The 22,246-nt window shown below is 43.2% G+C and overlaps 1 protein-coding gene across 1 annotated transcript in view; it reads right to left on the bottom strand.

The window, feature by feature from the left end:
• LOC136611106 (E3 ubiquitin-protein ligase RNF213-like) overlaps nt 1–22,246 on the bottom strand; it is a 142,123-nt gene that overhangs the window by 41,395 nt on the left and 78,482 nt on the right. Inside the window, exons 27-35 of the mRNA XM_066590379.1 lie at nt 17,350–17,532; nt 15,181–15,320; nt 13,546–13,700; nt 12,896–13,105; nt 11,840–12,021; nt 10,389–10,509; nt 5,664–5,764; nt 1,776–1,958; nt 618–763 (exon numbers count right to left, since the gene is read on the bottom strand). Coding sequence (XP_066446476.1) covers nt 618–763; nt 1,776–1,958; nt 5,664–5,764; nt 10,389–10,509; nt 11,840–12,021; nt 12,896–13,105; nt 13,546–13,700; nt 15,181–15,320; nt 17,350–17,532 — 1,421 coding nt within the window. The remainder of the gene's footprint in view (nt 1–617; nt 764–1,775; nt 1,959–5,663; nt 5,765–10,388; nt 10,510–11,839; nt 12,022–12,895; nt 13,106–13,545; nt 13,701–15,180; nt 15,321–17,349; nt 17,533–22,246) is intronic.

Genomic DNA, 22,246 nt, shown 5'->3' with positions numbered 1-22,246 from the left:
TCTTGTCTCATTCATTGGGGTAAAAAGCTTTGACCGTAGTTATAGGCACTGCCACTAGGAGGCGGACACTAAACAGAAAAAGGGTTAGCTCCTCCCACTAGCTATAATACCCCTGCAGGCACTGTAGTACACAAAATACCCCTCTCAATGAACTTCGGTGTCCAGAGATCCAGCAGAGTCTATAGTGTTCCTCCTCTGACTATCACCTGTTATTAGCGAGGAAGGGCGTGCTCAGGTAAAAACAAGCAGGGAAGGAGGTGGGGGGGCACTATGGCTGGAACAATGCTTGAACTTGCTTCCTTTTCTTCTGAGGTCAGGGCAGACAACAGGACGGTTATTTCTGTTCTGTTCGCCCTTCATTGCAGGGTAACAGGGAAAGTCCTGCGTCCCTCTATTTCCTGAATCAAACAGTACTTGAAAACCAGAAAGTGAAGATGTCAGCCTCCTACGAACACCAAGATAAAACCGACCAGCTTGGTGTCTGCATGGGTAATATAGCTAGTAGGTGGAGCTAACGCTTTTTTCTGTTTAGTACCTGCCTCCTAGTGGCAGTAGGTATACCTGCGGTCAAAGCTGGGTCCCCAAATGATACAGACAGGAAAAAGAAAAACACTTACCTATATTACCAAAGAGTAAAGACAGAAGATGCCTGATGACCTCCCCGTCCGGGGGAGCATTGTCTTTGAAGCACATTGTACATATAATATCAACAAAGAATCCATTACATCGTTTCCGAAACTGAATATTTTTCTCAATGGAATCCCTTCAAAAAATACAGAAAAGTTACCAAACAATCATTTTTATACATCAGAAATTTGATTTTATAGTAATTATCTAACATTGTAATATTGGCTAGTCTTCTGTTGCTACAATAATCCATATTTATTGCAAGACTGTCTTGGATATGTAGGTTTTAGATATTGATGGCCTATTCTCAGGATGTAAACATTTAAAGGGGATTTGCCACTTTTCACTAATTATGACCTGCCGACCCTGACCACCAATGCAGACATCAAGCCGCACTGCACTGACAGGGGGCTAAAAAATCTGCAGGCATCCCGAGTGGCGTATCCTCATCGATCCGCTATTGATGATCTGTCCTTAGGATAGGTCATAAATAGTAAAAAAAAGTAAAGCAGCCACAGTGCTCAGAAGAGTGCTGCAGCCCCTTTAATTGAGTCTCACAGCGTTACACTCATCGCAGACCTTTCACTTTGAGGCAAAAAGCCGAGAGAGATCGCGTATGGGCTGCGATAGGCACTGCGGATGCCCGGGATCCTGATGTCACGGACATGCAGTGTGACCTTTTTTTGTTTCAATTCCCCGCTCTGTGCAATGCGGGGCTGCGTATTGCAACTTTCATTGCCTCCATTCACTGCGTGTTACGCACAGAAAATAACAGTATGCCCATGTGAAGGAGCCATTAAAGGGTTAAGATAGCCATAAACAGTCTGCAAGGGAAAGTGCAAGTATATGAATGTTTATTTGTAAAAGATCAACCAAGCTGCCATGCATCAAAGCAGTGAAGAGTCCCCAGAAAGCAAATCACAAGTGTAAATGATGTGCAGAAGCTGAACAAACAGGGCATTCTGGGAGATTTCAGCTCAGAGGCCGCTGATACCGGTATTATAAGAACGTGCCACAATAGAGGGGATGAGTGACAATCTGTGCGATAAAAGTAAATGGACCCAACTTTTCACATACTTCAGTTCTAGATTGTAAATGACATTTTGTAGTAAGCGTTGACTTCACCAATGAATGGAGCACACAGTTACCTGACTTCTCTGGAGACCTCGAGGGTGAAGGTGTCGGGTATGGCTGCCGCACACAAGGGACACTTCTTATTGCCAGTCTTTAAACACTCACTCAAACAAGACCTGCAGTAAATGTGGTCACAGGGAAGGCACACCGGCTCATGCGGATCACCCTGGCAAACAGCACAAATTTGCATTCCAAACCTATAAAGATATGTGAAGAAGTAGTGAAGGAGCGGGGGAGAATGCAGGAAGACAAAACAACCAATGAAGACGAATGAAGACAAAACAACCAATGAAGACAAATGAAGACAAAACAACCAATGAAGACGAATGAAGACAAAACAACCAAAGATGACGAATGAAAACAAAACAACCAATGAAGACGAAGACAAAACAACCAATGAAGACGAATGAAGACAAAACAACCAATCCCATCACTTCAACCTGCTTGCACCTTAATAACAATTTTTTTTATTTTTTCCCATTGTCATATCGCCAGAGGCATCGCTTTGTATTTTTTCCATTAAACAGCCATATGAGGGGTTGTTTTTTTTGCAGGGCAAGTTGTATTTTTTAATGGCCTCATTTTTGGGTACATATAAAATGTACAGTATAATCATTATTGTTTTTTTAGGGGGAATGGGAAAAAAAAAGTAATTTGTTTTTTTGGATTTCATTTTTATGAGTTTATACAGCTTTTATTATGTTTTGCAATTTTTGTATACAAAAACACCTTTTTATAAAAAGATTTGCTTTTGTGTCGCGGTATTCCAAGAGCGATAACATTTTTACATCAATGAAGCTCTATAAGGCTAACTTCACACAGGCGAGCGCGATATCAGGTTGTGAATGATTCACCAACATGTGAATTCCCCATGGATGCGAGGTACTTTTATGTCAGAACCGCCTCGCATCACTTCGTCGTAGTGGCGACTCTCTGCCGAGGCTAACGGCCATAGCGGAGGATCGCAGAGTTTCCCCATGGTTTTCAATGGGGAAACCTGGCATCGCACTGCGTGCTCCTAGAACACGGCGCGATGCTGCTGCCGGCTCCATTAGAACACAATGGGAGATGCGTTGAGAGAACACCAAATATACGACGTGTCGGTCAAATTAATGAGGTTCATATTCGTGTGTCTCACAACGAACAAATCTAGCACGATATTCTTGCCCGTCTGAAGCCGGACTAGGGGCTTGTTTTTTGCAGGATAAGATCTACCGGTAGTCTTATAGGTTTCCAAATATTGGATAAAAATTAACACTTTGATTGCTTTGTATTCTATTTTTTTTCTCTAGAGGCGAAACCAACAAAATCCGCACTTCTGGCATGTTTATTTTTAACGGCGTTCACTGCGCAGTATAAATAATATGTTAAATTCATCCTACAGGTCGGTAGGATTATGGGAATATCAAATTGATACAGGGTTTCTTTTTTATTACCGCAATTTTATATATATTTTTTTTGGGGGGGGATTATTGCTGCATTCAAAGACCCCTTACATTTTTATTTTTTATCAACGGTGCTGTGAAAACGTTATTTTCTTCTTTGCGGGACGAGCAGTGCTTTTTAATGGTACCATTTGATGATCCATACAACGCCTAGATCACTTTCTGTTCCATTTTCTGTAAAATAATTGGTTGAACTGGATGGACGTCTTTTTATTTGGCCTTGCAAACTACGATACTGTGAGGGAGGCAAAATTAGCTATTTTCACCATGTATTTCGCATTTTTATGACGTGCAATGTGCGGGTTAAAGAATGCAGTAACTTTTTCCTCTGCGTCATTCTGAGAGCAGCGATACCACGTGTGATCTTTACTTTTTTTTTTACATAAATAGGAGGAAAGGTGGGCTTTTTTTAATTATTTTTTTTTTATACCTAAAATTTTTATTTTCGTTCCACAGGAGGACTTTAATATCACAATATTTTATCATTCTAATACAATACTATACTTCAGTATAGCAATGTTTTAGAGAAGCCTATGAAGCTGACCCAGAGGTGTAAGGAGTTAAACAGCGGGATCCGTGGTTTCTTCAGTCCCCTCTTTTGGATAACAGCGTGGCACCCACTAACAGCAGAGAGTCACACTCCCTGGCATGGAAGACCCGTGCCAGGCTCCTGATGGCTTCTTTTGACGGCGCATCAGAATAAAGCCTGTTAATGACCGCTGTCAAAAGATGTATGGGGCGTCAGTGAGGTGTTAAGCATGGAATTCCACACGATTTCTGTTGCAAAAATATTCTTTCTTATGTTTCAAAAGAATTTATTGAGATTTATCTAGTAAGATGGCAACACTCTGCCGCCAAGACCCCACGCAGGGGGAGAAGACAGTTTTCCATTTTACATTAAAAAACGATTGCCTCATTATAAAAATATTGAGTCGACGCTAACGACATTCATCTGACATCCTCTTTTATTAGTTTGGATCAGAGCCGTGAAGGGATATCTATCGTATCCTCATATGACAAAGTTTAGTCTGCATAACTTATGCAAGAGTATTTTGGGGACATCACGTAACGGCTAATATGCTTAAATAGATCCCGCTGTAGGCAAAGCCTAGTCTGCTAGAATCTCTTGCAGACATCGTCCAATGGGTAATACGTATAAGTATATCCCTGTTTGTTATAACACACTGGACCACCAAATGTGAAGGTGCTGTAACCATTGCGGTGTCACGCTTTATTACACTATTTTGGGACACTATACATTGATTGTCCCCTTATATACTAAGGCCTCCTTCCCACGAGCGTGACGGGCTCCGCAGCGTAATATTCCGCTGTGAAGCCCGTCACGGCGCCCCCCAGAGCCCCTATACTTACCTGCGGGAGATAGCGTGAAATCGCTTCCCCGCCCACCACCGCCGCGTCACCGCTCGTCACCGCTCGTCACCGCCCACCGCTCTCGCGTCACCAGCCGTGTCACGTGACGCGGCCGGACCGCGTCATTTGGCGTCATATGACGCTCGGCGGTGGGCGGGAAAGCGTTTTTTCACGCTATCTCCCGCTGGTTACAGCGGGAGATAGCGTGAATGGACGGCTTCCATTGACTGCAATGGAAGCCGTCAGTGCGTACAGCCCGTCCTCACCCGCAGAAAATAGAGCATGCTGCGGGTGAGGACGGGAGAAATCGCGGTGCGTAATTCCGCGGTGGAATTACGCATCGTGAGCATGGAGCTATTAGGTTCAATAGAACCTAATAGCTGCGTGCAACGCAGCGGATTTTCGCCGCGAATTACGCAGCGGAAATCCGTTCGTGGGAAGGAGGCCTAAAGGCTGTAATCCCAGCACAGTTCAGTAGTTTTTTCTTGTTGTTATTGTTTGTTTGTCTGCCAGCCCAGAATTGTAATAATTATTAATAAAGTATCTTATTTTAGTCTCCATCTGTGAACGGCTAGCTTTGTTGTTATATAGACTTCTCCTGCCCCTGTGAATTTGGTTTTCCATCCCCATGCAGATTTCTGCATGGAGGACAGAACCCAGGATGGAACCAGCAATGGTTTCACCGAACGTAATGTGAAACAACTAGCGCCTCAATACCAACTGCAGGGAAATGTGCAAAACTAAAACTGGGCCTTTGTTCTTAATGCTATAGCGACATTATAGGGTGGACAATTTACAGATATTTGACATCGCTATGCAGGGCAGAATTAGAGGACTTGGTTTGGGGGGTAAATAACACGAAAAAACTATTTTTTTTCTGTGTTATTCCTATAAAAAATGATCAACAAAATTTACAGGCTTTCAACTCAAATTTTAAATAATAATAACGGGTTTCCTGTGTGTCCCACTGGGGATGAAGGGGTTAAGAGTAACTTTAACTAAACATGTTAAAGCACAATGGGGAAACACGTAAGCTATAGCGGGGGCATATTGGAAGTAGCATAATGTATTTTTCCAGTGAAATACCTTGAAACAGATTTGGAAACTTCATATCTACACTTATGGAGAACATCCACCACGGCCATGAACGGTTTGTGAGACTTTATATCTTTGAAATTTTCCAGGCACTGAGTAGAAGGACATGATGATCATGTTAGTTTACACTCGTCAGACCATATACATGTATAGACAGACATATAGATGGCGAAGGCGCAAACATATTACATCTTCTGGCACCCCAAGTGTATGTGAATGCAAAAGTTTTATTTCCAGGGATTATATTGACTCTCTTCTGTGATGGTTACATATTGAGCTCAATACTGTTATCCAGCTGTGCGGAAAAAGACTTTACATGATGAGCAGGATTATTTCTGGGCATTATATGACTTGTATATGACATTTAGCACCTCTGCAGACTACATCTCTAATTCTCAGTTTTCCCTGAGTTAGTGGACAACACCTAGCTGCTATGATGTCTCCATACACAAAGTAATGGAGATTCTGCTCCTATGTAGCCATCTCACATACGCAGAGAATCAGCAACAACATGGTTGACATTATAGAGTAGTACTGAGCAGTGTAGATATTATTCCAGTAGCAGTGAGAGAGTGAAACACTATTAACTGCAGCAGCATCTCTGTGTCTCTCTTCGTTTCTTTCTCTCAGCCTCATGTTTGTGGACAGTAGTCTGATCCATCAGTGAGTTGTTTATCCATCTTGTCTACCAAGATGGATTACTAGTATTTCAGAGTGAACAGTTTAGGAAGGAGAGAGGGAGCCTGACAAGTGGAGAAAGAAGACCTTTTCTCTGATAAGACATATTAGAAAGAGAGTCTTATATTTCCTGGTATTATAGATCTATGCAAAGTTTGTTGAAAGTACAGTGATTATATAGTGTGTGTGTTTGTGCGTAAATATATATACATACACACACAAGCTATATACATACACATGATATTGAAATACTACATCCTTATTGCTGCATTTACTTATGTACTATAAATAAGATGTTCTTAGTGCAAATTTTCATGAAACTGTGAAAGCCACAACAAGGTGAACTAATTCAGATGCCCCTCCAACCCCCCTCCCCCCCCCCCCCCCCCCAGAAGCATTATAGCAGCAGTTTACCAGAAAAACTGGGAGAAATTTAAAGGGTAACTAAACTCTTCAAAACCTTCTGATTATTGTCGGTGTTCTGCTGCCAAGTTCCATCATGATTGCTAAAATAAAGGAACAGAAGTGCTCAGCCAAGTGCTGCGCCTCTTCAGTTGTACTTCGTCTGCAGACTCAAACTTTTTTCTGAGCCCATACATGGCGCAGAGCAGAGATTAAAAAAGCTGAACGGGGAGATGCAGTTTCTGGCCCATAAGGCTGTAACATTGCGCTGGATGGATAGGAGACCCCCCGACGCTCCCCCAATGGTGTAATCCAGTCACTTCTATTCTCCCATTAAAAAAAAAGGGTATACTAAAATAGAAAGTACTCAGATAAATTCTATAAAATCTGATGAATTAGGCGTGGTTCATCAGCCACAACCCACACGCAAAATGTATTTCAGCAATTGGTGGACCAAAGCCCTTCAAAGGTATGAAGATAATATCCTGAACTCTGCAAATCTTTTCAAATACGCTATGCCATACAATGTATATTAGTTTAAGTCATTGTAACGGATTTGTAGACGTGAGCCAGGTTACACTCAGGTTTGTCAATGAGTAATATCATTTGATATGTTCTGTTATTCTTAATAAAACGAGTTTAAAAAATAAAACAGATGAGTACTTATGTCTATTAGTATCAGCAACTGGGAGGGCTTTCAGCAATCAGACCCCTCCTTTTAAAACTTTTCACGTCAGCAGTTTTGATAAAAGTTTAGTTGTAGTTGAATGTGCCTACGTCTATCTTAGAACTTGCAGGTCGCTTCTGCATCCTCGTGTTTGCTTCTTTTGCATTATACACAACAGAAAAGCAACGGCACGTTTAATTCACTTTTTAGAAGATGCTAAACTTATAATGAAGCCCACAACATACTGCTGAGTTTGGGGCGCTGGTGTCCTGGTTTGTGGTGACTAGTTCATTCACACAAACAGGATCGATGCACTTAGGAGTTGGTAGAATCGAATGAAACTTTTGTCTGTGTGATTGTAACGTTGATAAAAGTGATGACAATATCAGAGCAAAAGGAGAATTTATTGTGGAAAACAGACCCCTTGTAGGGAGACTCTAATACCCTGTTGTACCACCTCCAGCTTGGATACAAGAAGAAGTGATAAGGGGAAGCATGGAGGTTCTAGTACACTGTAGTACCGCCTCTAGCTTGGCTACAAGATGTGACACGGGTGGGCATGGAGGCTCTAGTACCCTGTTGTACTGCCTCTAGCTTGGATACAAGATGGGATACAGGGGGCATGGAGGCTCTAGTACCCTGTTGTACTGCCTCTAGCTTGGATACAAGATGGGATACAGGGGGCATGGAGGCTCTAGTACCCTGTTGTACTGCCTCTAGCTTGGATACAAGATGGGATACGGGGGGGGCGGCATGGAGCTTCTAATACCCTGTTGTACCACCTCTAGCTTGGATACAAGATGTGATACAGGTGGGCATGGAGGCTCTAGTACCCTGTTGTACTGCCTCTAGCTTGGATACAAGATGTGATACCGGTAGGCATGGAGGCATACAGGTTCTGTGTGGTATCCTGCAGCATATCGCTGCACATTTGCTGTAACTGAGCCTCCAAATTGTGCAAACACTGAGGTTGTCAAAGTTGATGTCCCAGATGGTCACACATAAGTTCTATTTGTGATAAATATGATGAGCGGGCTGCCATAGAAGTGTGACAATGTTGTGGGGGCTTCCTGTGACCCCTTGTGTGTGCGGCCGAGCATTATCCTGCATGGAAGCCACCATGAGAGGAACACACATGGCTGCAGGATGTCCTGAACATATTGATGAGCTGTCATTGTCCGTCGTACCACTACTGGGGGACTGACTGTTGTATGCAATGGCCCTCCAGATCATCACACCAGCAGGGGGCAGTGTGGCATTCCAAAGAGCAAAGGCAGGATTGAGGCGCTCATCCCGTGGTTTCCAGACACGAACACAGCCGTCATCAGTGCCCAAACTAAACCTGGATCCGTCACTGAAGACAACCCTGGTCCTCTCCGTAGCCATACAGTTTTGTCGTAGATGACAACATTGAAAACAGAGGCAATGGTAGTGGGTGTGAAAAGCAGTACACGTAATGGGTGCCGTGACATCAAATGTCCTTCAGCCAAGCGCATGGAAATGGTTCCAACAGAAACCAAGGCTTGTAACGATGGCGCCCCCTGTTTCTTGATGGCAGACAATGAAAAATAAATAATACAGCCAAGTATAAATAAGGTCCCATTTGGCAGCCAGCATTTTGCATTGGCATTTGTAAAGCAAAAATCAGGAGTAAACTCTATCGGGAAAAAAAAAGTATAAAGGCCCAGTGTCCAAGGGCGGATCTGATTTGCGGAATCAAGCCGCCTATAGAGAAGCATGGGCATCCGCACATGAATTGAAGCATGTGGATTTGTTTTGCGGCCCTTTTGATCCGGGAAACAAAATCGCCGCATGCTCCATTTCACTGCGGTTCTCGCACGGATGGCTTCCATTAAAATAAATGGAAGCCATCCGATCCACAGCCCACCAGCAATTGAATTGCGGATGGGCCGCACATTTCGCGGGAAGCAGGAGTTACAAAAAAAACAAAAAAAAACTCTACTACATAACTGCAGCAGTGCGCCGGCCAGCGCTTTCGCAGACATCCGCAGTGAAGATAATCGAAGACCTGGATGGGTAAGCAGAAGATCCACAGTGTCTTCAGACACGGGCAGGGTCAGATTCTTCTGCGGGCTCCCGCATGTGGAATTCGATCCACCTGTGGACAAGAGGCCTTAAGGGTACATTCACTCAGTATAGGTTTTAACTCAAAATAAACTGCATATCTGCAACTGATTTTTGCAGAGACTGTGCTCCTCTCACTTCCCAATTCTTTGCTCTATCAGCTCAGCCTTTCACCGGTATCCATTAGTATGCACAGCTCCGCTGATCAGCAGCACTGCGCTCACTACAGGCTGCCAGGTGTCGGGGCGCGCTGACACAGCAAGGACTTTGGGGGTGAGGGGCGCACTACAGGTACACAGTTGATTTCAAGTCAAAATCTGCAGAATTACCCCCCCATGTAAACATACCCTAAGGGGGCGTTCACACATTGCTGATTTGCTGTAGATTTTGTCACAGATTTTGGTGCAGATCTACAACAAAATCTGCAACAAATCAGTGATGTGTAAACACTCCCTAATGGATAGATTTGCATCTCTTCTGTAGTTTGGATCTTTTCCTAATTTTAGCTCACAAATGCGAATGCAAAATACTGAAGAAATACCGTCATCTGAATGGCGCCCAGGATGGAGAACACACTACCATTGAGGTCTCTGTTTTAACAGAAACCACTGCGCTCTGCCAAATACATCACACAGCATATCCCACAGGTGCTCAACAGACCCCACTAACGGATAAAATGGTCTATGGTTGCCGTCAAATCTGCCAAAACTGCCAACAGTGCCGACTGTAAACAGAATCGTTTCACAATGCTGTGAGAGGTTTTACATTTTTACTTTAAACTGTTCCTAGAAAACCTTATTCAGTAAAAACAATGCAGACATAGAAGTACATCATGTGTCATGGCAATATTTAATTATAGTTCTAAGAAAGAAAATAAGTTTTACCCGTCCAAGAAAGTGTGTATGTCCTATCAGAATGCGCCTCATCTCCGGATCCTGAAGATCCTCATCTACTAGCAAATGTTCCATAAAAAGTGCCATGGAGAAAACACAATTCCAGTCTGACCTGTCATCAGCATGGATGAATAAATGGTTAGGCTTATACATTAAACAGAGTTCCTACTGTTATAGTAATAATATATGTATTCTACTGTGTATATAATGTTTCTTACATCAGCCTAGGCAAACACTTGTGTGCGCGTGTGTGTATGTGTATATATATATATATATATTATATATATATATATATCCTGTAATACCAAGCCTTACTACTGCAGTGAAATTGGAGCCATTTGCCTCCTGCAGAAATCAACTCTGTGCACTAGTGTGTCGGCCTGATGAAGAGCTGATCGGCATGGATCCCAGGTGACAGACTTCTGCCGTTCTACTATTGGTGGCCTAGTCTACAGATAAGTTATTCACAGTTTAATCCTTAATGGGGTTTGTCCAGTTGTAATTTCTAAAACACATCAGCAGGTCGGGGAACGGGGAGTGGGGTTTGATATTTATCGGGCGCCCAGTGAGGTTGGCGCTCGCACACAGCAGGACTCTCTTCCTGAGGAAAGGTCACCAATTTGAAGAAAAAAAAACCACAACTGGCAGAATATTTCGAGTAATTGCAATATTACATTCTAAATGTCCATCAAATGCTTGTAGCAATTTTCCCTAATGTTTGTGGATATAAATTGTGATCAGTAAATGCAGCTTAGTCCTACAGTACAGGTCACGGTACCGTTTTGTGATCTAGCTCTGAAAGGGATTGCCCCATTTCCAAGATTGATAAGCTATCCTTCAGGAAAGGCCATCAATAAGCAGATTGGCAAGGGCCTATCGCCGGGAGTCCCCAACTGATAGACTGGTCGTCAAGGTCCATGTTCTAATGTGCAGAGCTGCGTTGTTGCTCCGTATATTGTGTAGTGGCTGGGGTTGGTACTGCATGAGGAGTCCTATTGAAGTAAATGAGTCACACAAAGTCACTGCACAATGCTGTGGCAACAAATCAGCTCTGTACATTAGACCGGCTCCAGCGAGGAGTGAGTATCCAGAATGATGGACCTCTGCCGATCACCTATTGATGACCTAGCCTCGGGACAGGTCAATCCAATCATAGGAGTGGGACAACCTATAATTAAAGAATACCTGCACTTTCACTTCGGAGAGCTCCTGCTCAGCTGGCGTTTTCAGCTCCTTTTCGAAGCTGAAGACGGCCCCATATAATGCTATACGAGGCCATCTTTGGCTGCCGGAAAGGAGCCGAAAATGGCTGATGGAGCAGATGCGCTCTGAAGTTAAAGTGCAGGTACTCTTTAAGCAAATAAGATAGCATGAAATCACATAAAAATCCTTCCCCCTTCCTTGAACACACATATATAGCTTTACACTATGGAGAAATATACCTGATTTGGTCAATTCCAGGTTTACACAACGAGCTGCGTCCCTTTAAATATTCTTCAGAACATATAAGTTCAATGGGCATCTGTATATTTTTCACTTGGCGCATCCAGTCTTGTGGGCTTAGGTCTGTCACATTGTCTCTTAACATCTCCATACATGCAATAGCAGCAAAGACATCAAGAACCTAGAGATATAACACAAAATCGGGGACATACAAAGGTTTGAAGTATAAATAACCAGGAATATGAATATAATGGACACCGAAGTGGAGTCCATTCCAATAATGCCAGTGAATGGTTCAGTCCACCCGCAGGTTCCATCATAATGGTGACATAATCTCCAGAGGAAACCCAATGTAACAGATCATTTAGCAAACTGAATAACAAAGTCTTAGTTTTAAGTAGAGATGAGCGAACATGTTCTTAACGAACACTTACGCACCCGAACACCGGCTTTTCCGAGGACTTCCGTGTTCGCGCGTAAGTATTCGGGGGGCGCCGGGGGGCGGGGAGAGGCGCGGCGGCGCGGGCGGCAGCAGCGGGGAACAGGGGGGAGCCCTCTCTCTTTCCCTCTCCCCCCCACTCCCCGCCGCAACCCCCCGCGCTGCCACGGCGACCCCCGAACTTTTTTCGCCCGAACACGGAATTCCTCGCGAAGTTCGGTGTCCGGGCGAAAAGGGGCGGAGCCGAACACGTTCGCTCATCTCTAGTTTTAAGGTATCAACAACGCCCACTTAAAAACTCCTACTGCAGCCTAAAATAACTATTCTACACAGAACAAGATGATGCCCATCCCTAACCATTGGGGAGCGCCAAAGTACACAGCAACATGGGTTTTAATTATTGACTCCTGAATCCAGTAGTTTATTAAAAATAAGCCAGAGGAAGGCCAGTACAGCAGACCATCACTTCTGTCAAAACTGCAACCCCAGTAGCCTTTTACAACAACTATATGGTGGCCCCACTAAACCTCACTGCTAGATGGACCAGGGTCAAATAAAGTAATCTGGCTTCAGATCGACAATGCAATGCCCTTTGTTCAGAAACCCCAATACTTACCATCTGATCTCTAATCATTGGATTGCGTTTTTCAATTTCTTCCACAAGTGACGTAAGTGCAGAAGGACTGAGAGCCAAAATCCTGCTCAGGTTCTGCAGTCTGTGCTGGAATGTATTGTATGCAATATGCGTCCATGGAAGAGTCAGCGGCCCATTACTTTTATTAACTCCCACTTCCTCAATACAACTCAGAAGAGCAAACTGCATTACCTGCAACACATAGGATGCACATGGAATGTGGTCAGAGGCGTAATATTAGAACGGTTGATCCATTAACATAACTTATCCTCTACCCACAAGATAGCAGTAAGTTAACCCCTAAAGTGGAGATCCATCCACTGGAACCCTCGCCAAGCCCAACAGCAGCCATCAGGATCATTCCTGAACGAAGGGAGTGGCAGATGCGCATGCATGCATTCATTTCAATGGGATTGCTTCGGCTCCGTCTTCTTCAGCAGTCCTACTGAAGTGAATGGAGAAGCAGTGTCCAATCGTCACTCTGTTCATTCAGGGGTGCTCTCAACGTCCATTTCAGGATCACAGGGGTGCCAGTGGTCGGACCCCCACCAATCAGTAGGTTACTCACTACTCCGCTTAGTGGAGATAACTTGCTTGGGTGGGATAACCCTTATTGTGTAGCAGCTGCTCACCTTCAGCTCTTCGGGACAGGATATCGTCATGGACATAAGGAGGAAGTCTCGCTGATAATTCCAGAACAGACTCTGCTGTTCACTTACTTCTTTCAAGGAAATATAATTCCCCAATGGAGTCTGTGAGAAGATATTCACTAATTTCATTTCATGACCTAAAAACAAGGTAGATAAAGTTATTTAAAGTGTAAAGACATTTCAAGTACATCATTGCAATTACTTGGTTAGTCCGTCATTACAAGCTCTGATCAGGTACTCATGAGATGCATACATATTATGCTCTGGATCATCTCCTTCAGGGTGCACAGCGGTGATTTGCCGCCACTCAGGATCCAAGGCGATCAACTGTTATCTGGCTCACTGTCAGTGTGGACAGAGCTAGAAACGGACAGCTCCATCCACAGTGCAGTGGCCCAGATTGGTATTGCAGTTATTGAAGCCAATAGGAGCTGTGCCAGCATTACCAACCTGGGCTGTTGCAATGGTGAATAAAGCAGTTAGCTTCCAGCTCCACCCACACAGGCAACGGGCTGGGTAACAGCTGATCGCCAGGGGTCCCAAGGGGCAGAACCAAGCCGATCAACTATTGATTACCCATCGTGAGGATAGGTCATCATGGTTCAGTCCTTGACACGCCCTTTAATTTTATGGCATACAGTTGCCTAAGCCTGGGCTATTGGCTTGGTGTATATTCTGGGAGATTGTTCTGGCATATGATAAATGCTACATTTCATCACAATAATGTGTCCAATACTGAATCAGCTGCTGTGAATCGTCAGCTTTGCTCATGGATGAGAGGTTGCTACTGGTTGATTTGTATCTGAATCTCCGGCAACACGCAACAATTGTTTGTTTACTGGCTTTAGAGAGATTGGACACTTCTTCATAGTGTTTTCCAGCCATTGGCTCCTAAACGCAAACATTTAGGAGCCAGGTAGATTTAGGTTAATTAAAGGACTATTCCCATGGTAGAGACCCCCACCGATGCAGAGAATTGGGGTTCAGTGTCCCCCCTTGCCTTATTGCTAAGAGCTTGCAGCACCCGCCTCACTGGACAGCTGATAAAAGTCTATCTTGGGAGTATCCCTTTATATACCTATATTGATTAAAAGGGGTATTCCATGAAAATATCTAACCACAACATAGAGGGTAAGTATCTGATCATTGGGGTCCTACTGTTGGGACCCTCAACAATAATGTGAACGGTGGTCCTGAGTGTCCCATTTGTTTCAATGGGAATGTCGAAGATAAAGTCTGGCAGTATTTCCAGCATGTCTGCTGTATGTAGGGGGATTTTTGTCCCCTAAAAATGACAATGCAGTGACAGGGCCAGTCACAAATGTCACAGAAGTATAAACTATACCACGGTCTACACAATATCTGCCGGTGACGGGAGAAGCTCTCTCTATATTTAATGTTATAGGAAGTTCTAATTCATTTTAAAATTGCAGCACTGACGCATTTCATGCTGCCGCTTCAACATTTCCATAGCAAAAGGAAAATGTAAGCAATCTGGTGGCCGTTGCAAAAAAAAAAATCAATAGAAATACTTGTGTCTGCATCCCACCCAGAAAACCTTGTAAGTCCGTGAATTTCACCAACACAAGCATATTCACAGTGCAGGACAAGCGGTACCTTCAGGGCATTCAATGTGACGAGCCTGAGCCCAAATCTCTTCCAGATAGTCTTTTACTCTCCAGCTGAAAGGCAAATGATTCTCCCCAAAAGCAGCAATATTCATGGTATTCTTCACCAGAATCATTTCTGTCTGTGACCTGTATATGAATGAAAAGGTTTACTTCCATGCACACAATGACATATTACAGGCAGCGGCGATCAGAGGTCTATCCCCTATTACTGTATAGCTGTCACACTGAAGGGTTTTAGGAATACAACAAGGGGGCAGAGCAATCCCCACTGGAACATATTTAAAAACGTTATTCAACATTTATATCTTCCAATTTGGATAGGTTGCTGCCGCTTCCATGCAGATCTGCTTTAATTAAGCTAAACTAGTTTGTTTTCCTGCCTAAACTACTTATTGCAGGTTTCACTAGAGATGAGAAAAATAATTAAGAGAATCACAAAATAGTTATAGAACCATTTCTATGCGATCCCCTAAGAGCTGCTATCTGGACCTGCGGAAGACTTGGAACAGCAGTGGCTGGCCTCCTAAATTATGTCAGTAATTCTTCATGTAGATAAAGAGTGGTCGACCTTCTGTGCAAGTATCTGCGATTGTTACGTTTCATGGTGTTCCCATTACTGTGCAACGAAGCTGGCACATTCCCGTGCCCACCTCCCACTTTGTGGACACCATGTCCGTGAGTTTTCGGATCATCAGTTTCCAGGGAAGTGGATTTGGTGTCATGGCCATCTGGAGTGGCCCTGGCACTCACCGAATCTCACCCCCTGGGACTTTTACCTGTCGGGTTAAGTCCAGGATTTAGGCAGTGAAAATCCAAAGTATGGCGCACATGCAACAGCGGATCTTGGACGCCTGCACAAGCTGTAGCTTTCAGTGCATCGTGAATGGGAGAAGCGAATAGCCTTGGCGATTCAAAATAACGGGGCGCACATCAAGCATATCTTGTACTGGATCGCCGTTGCGTTCCACATCACAGAAAAATTAATAACTTTGTCAGGAATAAAGGTACATGACATTTAAGCGGATTTGGATCCCTCATCAAAGTCTTTATCAGATATGTATGTCACATGCAGCTTATCTCATTTGACAATATAAACTTGGCTTCAAGATGGTGGCTTTCAAAATAGCCACGGTGTTGGACACCACCCCTCACAGATTTGTCACCTTTCCCTTAGCAACATGCTACACAGAGTGGTGTTCCCAACTACCATTTTCCATTTATTCAGGGGTCTCCATACCTTTGGACCACCCTGTACAATTGTACGAAAAAAAGAATATGATGCGATTGAAAAACTGCCCATGTAAATAGATCCATTGCAAACATTGGGGCTCTATGACTGTGCATCTTGCAATGCAAAAGACTTGCATGAGAATATCGTCCATGTAAGTACATACTAATGTGGAATCACATAGAAACTGATCCACGAAATCATGGGTCTAATTTCCATACAAGAAAGGGCTGGTGACTATAATAAAGTGGCCATACAGAAGGGGTCCCATGATCAGTATCCCTTTAGAAGCCAGAGAAAAGAGCCTTTGATAAATGCCATCTACTTCTTTGGCAGACTTGAGCAGTCCATGTACAGTATTACATATACTCTATGCCCATCAATCTAAAGAGGTGGCCACATTTCTCCTACAGGGGGACCATCCTTGAGTAGTTTACCTGCTTCTCAGTCCTCAGATTAAAGGGTTTCTCTGTGATGAGACAGATCCCCTTATATGAGTAAACATAATGCAGTTTTTAAAGTAACTTGGACCAACCCTCCGGTCTTGAGGACAACATTAGTACATGACGATGGCCAGTGATATCACTGCCGTGGGTCTAGTCATTCCTGGGGCCCCGCTGACATTGTCTAAGATTACCGGACACACACTGTGCCCTGGCAGTAAGACACTGCATGCTGCTCAGGTCAGACCGCTGATGTATTACTAAGTGCACAGTGTGCACCGGTGTAGTCATCTTGGAAGACCGCAGAAGTCCCCCAGGAACAGGCAGATCTGCAGAAGTATCGCCATAAGGGAAGATAAGGGCACGGAGGTTCGATTTAAAAGTAGACGGTAAAAACTGCACAATACAAATAAATCTATACAACAAATTTATGAAGCTGAATACAACTAAGCATAATAAAACAGTAAATGCATGAATATTGTACCTGAAGTTGCTGGAAACCGGCAGGAGTTTTTCATCAGAAAAAAAGAACATCCAGAGGGATTTTATACAGTCCTCCATGTGGTTGTTCACAAGAATTTCCAGGTTGCCATTGCAGTCAATGATGGATAAAATGTGCGATAAAAATGGCGTCACTGCCTTCTGAACACGTTTCCAGAGGGTTTGTCTACATATAAAAGTAACAGTAGTAAAACGCTGCTCCAGCAGAAAGAACATCCTCTTTCTTGGCCCAAGAGAATACCCAGAAATCAAGATTAAAGGGGTTGTTTGGTTACTGAACAACTCCGCTTCATTACAACCCCCTATATTAAAATAACTAAGCTGATATATCCGGCTTCGCCAGAGTTTATTTGGTCCAGGTGTTTGTGTGTTGATTGCTTGGAAAATTTTATGAAGTCGTGGTTACTTCAGAGGAACCGAGGAATAAAATATGTATACACATAAAGGAGCATTAGATTCTCCTCAGACTGCATGTACCGATGTCCGTCTACAGAATGTTCTCCCCCCCCCCACTTTATACACTTAGGGGTTACTCCTCTATTTATTCGAATTCATTCCCAGACTGGAGGTTGTAGCCCCTCTCTTAGCCTTAAAGGTTCCATCCCTGCAGTCCATGGCGGCTTCCTTATGTACTTTACAGCATTTCAGTATATACATGTAGAGGTGAGGTAGATTTTCCTCAAAATATACACATAGAGGTTAGGAAGATTATCCTCAGTATATACATATAGAGGTGATGTAGAATCTCCTCAGTATATGCACATAGAGATCAGGTAGAATCTCTTTAGTATATACACATAGAGGTCATGTAGTTTCTCCTCAGTACATACATAGAGGTCAGGTAGATTCTCCTCAGTATATACACAGAGGTCGACTAGTTTCTCTTCAGTATATAAAGACAGAAGTCAGTTATATTCTCCTCAGTATATACACATAGAGGTGTATATACTTAGGAGAATAGAAGTAGATGTTCTCAGTATATACACAGAGGTCAGTTAGATTCTCCTCAATATATACACACATAGGAAAGGTAGATTCTTCTCAATATATATACATAGAGGTGAGGTAGGTTCATTCTCCTCAGTATATAAAGACAGGAGGTGAGGTACATTCTCCTCAGTATATACACAAAGAGGTGAGGCAGATTCTCCTCAGTAGATACACATAGAGGTGAGGTAGAATCTCCTTAGTAGATACACAGAGGTCAGTTATATTCTGCTCAGTATATAAAGACAGAGGTCAGTTATATGCTCCTCAGTATATAAAGAAAGAGGTCAGTTATATTCTCCTCAGTATATACACATAGATGGGAGGCAGATTCGCCTCAGTGTATACACATATAGGTGAGACCGATTCTCCTGAGTATATACACAGAGGTGAGACAGATTCTCCTCAGTATATACACAGATGTGATGCAGATTCTCCTCAGTATATACACATAGAGGTGAGGCGGATTCTCCTCAGTATATACACACAGAGGTGAGGTAGATTCTCCTCAGTATATACACATAGAGGTGAGGTAGATTCTCCTCAGTATATACACACAGAGGTGAGACAGATTCTCCTCAGTATATACACAGATGTGATGCAGATTCTCCTCAGTATATACACATAGAGGTGAGGCGGATTCTCCTCAGTATATGCACGTAGAGGTGAGGTAGATTCTCCTCAGTATATAAATCATTTCAGTAGGTTTTATGGTTTCTGAGGAAAGAACTCATGTATTGTGGATTTTTGCACAGTTAACACTTAGAACTGGGTACTGAAGTTGTGACCCCTTTACTTTTCCTATTATAGTCGTGACAATTTTCATATCTGTGCATGAACAGAGGACAGAGATTGTGTCAGATGTGTGTTATTAGTTACATTACATCGGGGGTCACTTACTTTTGCACTTAGCATTGAATAATCAAGTTGCGACCCCTTCAATTCAATGCTAAGTAAATGAACCCTATGTAATGTAACTAATATCACACATCTGTATCACACAAACGTGAAGTTTCCCACTACCATTCTTTACGTCCTAAATAGGAAAAGTAAAAGGATCACAACTTCAATATTCAATTCCAATCGTGAAAATGAAAATCCACAACACATGACATAGTTCTTTATTCAGAAACCATAAAGCCTAGGGAAGCAATTTGTATACCGAGGAGAATCTAACTGACCTCTGTGTGTATATACTGAGGAGAATCTACCTGACCTCTGTGTGCATATACTGAGGGGAATCTACCTCACATCTGGGTGCATATACTGAGGGGAATCTACCTCCCCTTTATGTGTTTATACTTAGGACAATATAATTGACCTATATGTATATTTACTGAGGAAAATCTACTTCACCTGTATGAGTATATACTGAGGAAAATCTACCTCACCTCTAGTGTATATACTGAGAAGAATCTACCTGACCTTTATGTGTATATACTGAGGAGAATCTACCTCACCTCTATATGTATATTTATTGAGGCAAATCTACTTCACCTGTATGAGTATATACTGAGGAAAATCTACCTCACCTCTAGTGTATATACTGAGAAGAATCTACCTCACCTCTATGTGTATATACTGAGGAGAATCTACCTCACCTCCATGTGTATATACTGAGGAGAATCTACCTCACCTCTATGTGTATGTACTGAGGAGAATCTAACTGACTTCTGTGTGTATATACTGAAAGTACATAGGGAAGTGGCCATGGACTGCAGGGATGGAGCCTTTAGAGCTAAGAAGGGGCTACAACCTCCAGTCTAAGGGTAAATTGGAATAAAAAGGGGCTTTCCCTTTAAGGGTAAAAAGTGAGGAGAGTGGGAGGGGTGGCACATTCTGTAGAGGGACATCAGTACACGCAGTCTGAGGAGAATCTAATGCTCCTCTATGTGTATACATATTCCTCAGTTTCTCTGAAGTAACCACCACTTCCTAACATTTTCCGTAAAAACATGGACCAAATTACTCGGGTGAAGCCGGGTATATCAGCTAGTATATAGATAAAGTGAAGTACACTAACCACTCCGCTGGGACCCATCGCTGCAGTGGGTCCTACTGTCCAGTAACCAATCATTAATATACATTTGTAAAATACACATAAATTCAATGTATTCCATATACTCTTCTAATAACTCGAAAAAAAACTGGATTTTTGTTACTTATCGTAAAATCTAGTCATGTTCATTGGGGGACACAGTAAGACCTTGTGCATAGCTGCTGCGATTAGGAGGCAACACAAAGCACAAAAAGTTAGTCCCTCCCACCAGCTATACTCCTCCTGCAGGCATTGAACTAAATCAGTTTATATGTAAGCAGTAGGAGATAATAAATTACCACAGGAAGTCAAAAAATACAGACCAAGACAAGAAGCTGATAGCCCTAGGAAATAACTAGGTCAGATTGAAGATCCGTTCTGGCGAAAATCCCCGGAGCTAATGAACAACAAATAATTGAGTGGGTGCTGTGTCCCCCAATGAACATGACCAAAAATGGATTTTACGGTAAGTAACAAAATTCTCGTCCGTGTTACTGAGGGACACAGCAAGACCTTGGGACATTCTAGAGCAGTGCCCAAGGGGTGGGAAAAAGAAAAGGTGAGGGTGGCCCGCCCATTTCTTCCTGCAGACGCGTTCAAGCGACAGATCTTCCAGAGGAATGTAGAATGCCAGGATAGCTGTAACGTGGGACTCAGTCTGCCATATTTTCCTAGATGTCCCAGACATGGCTGCGGCGATGAAGGTTCTCCTTAGAGTGAGCCAGAGTGGAGCAGATCTGGTGCCTGAGAGACACAAGGAAGGTCCGAAGTTCCAGGTTGATGATCACGAGGAAAGATGCTTGAGGAATCGGTACCATAGCGATAAAAGAATGGCCAGATTTCCCTTAGGAAAGGACAGTAGTTTCATGGGAGAGTGAACAGCTCAAGAGAATGAGGCCCAGAATACACTAGTCTCTCCTCTTCAGGGTCAGCAATGCTCCAAAAAGGGGAGACAGAGAGAAGAATTGGAAGAATATCCTATATGGACAAAGCCAAGTTGTCCAAGACCTGCATGCCGTATGAAGACTTCTTGAGAAAAAAAAAAGGGGGGGGGGCACTAGAGAGGATAATAATTCAAAAAATATGCCCCAACCACACAGCGACAATGAACAAAAACTAGAAAGGATTTATTTTTGCACATTAACAACATTGTGACCGTTGACACCGTGTAAGACGACTAAGTGTAAAGACTTAAGATACGAAGAGATGCACCTAGGCTACTAGCCATGATGATATTTTGTAGTGCCTAGTGTAGCAACCCGGGATCATTTGCTCAAATCACAGGTAGACACTAATGGGTTAAACTCCAAATTTCTATTTATTTCCACCTTCACAGCAATATCTGCTTGCTCTAGCACAGCACTTTATCAAATGCCCTTTTACTTCAGGGTTTTTAATAGACAGTTCAACTGTATGTCTCACCCACTCTCCAGGGCAACTTCATACAGTTCTCCTCAGTTCATTCCTAAGGAATGCTTCACCCAACTTTCCTGAGGCACATGAATAGTCTCTTTGCTGTCCAGGTCTCTCTCCACACCTCTTGCTTTCAGCCCAGGTCCCTCTCACTGGACCTCTCTATGGCGTGCAGCCCACTTCACCCCTGACTGTAAGCAGGGATGCACACCTATATCCTCCTTCCTGACCACATCTGTGAGTGTTTCCCTTGTCTCATGCACCAGACTTCCTGTCTGTTGCCCCTACAGGCCAATCTCTGTAGTGCACCTCTACACTAGTTACTCCCATAGAAGAGGTAAAAAGTTAATTCTTGACTCTCGCATAACTGCCAGCAATGACCATCCTACCCATTAGGAAAAAAGGGTAATCTAGTATGAGATCTTGCATTGTCCTCACCCAC

The sequence above is a fragment of the Eleutherodactylus coqui genome, chromosome 2 (assembly GCF_035609145.1).
Source record: "Eleutherodactylus coqui strain aEleCoq1 chromosome 2, aEleCoq1.hap1, whole genome shotgun sequence".
Lineage (NCBI taxonomy): Eukaryota > Metazoa > Chordata > Amphibia > Anura > Eleutherodactylidae > Eleutherodactylus > Eleutherodactylus coqui.
This window is presented reverse-complemented; position numbering and strand designations above follow the sequence as displayed.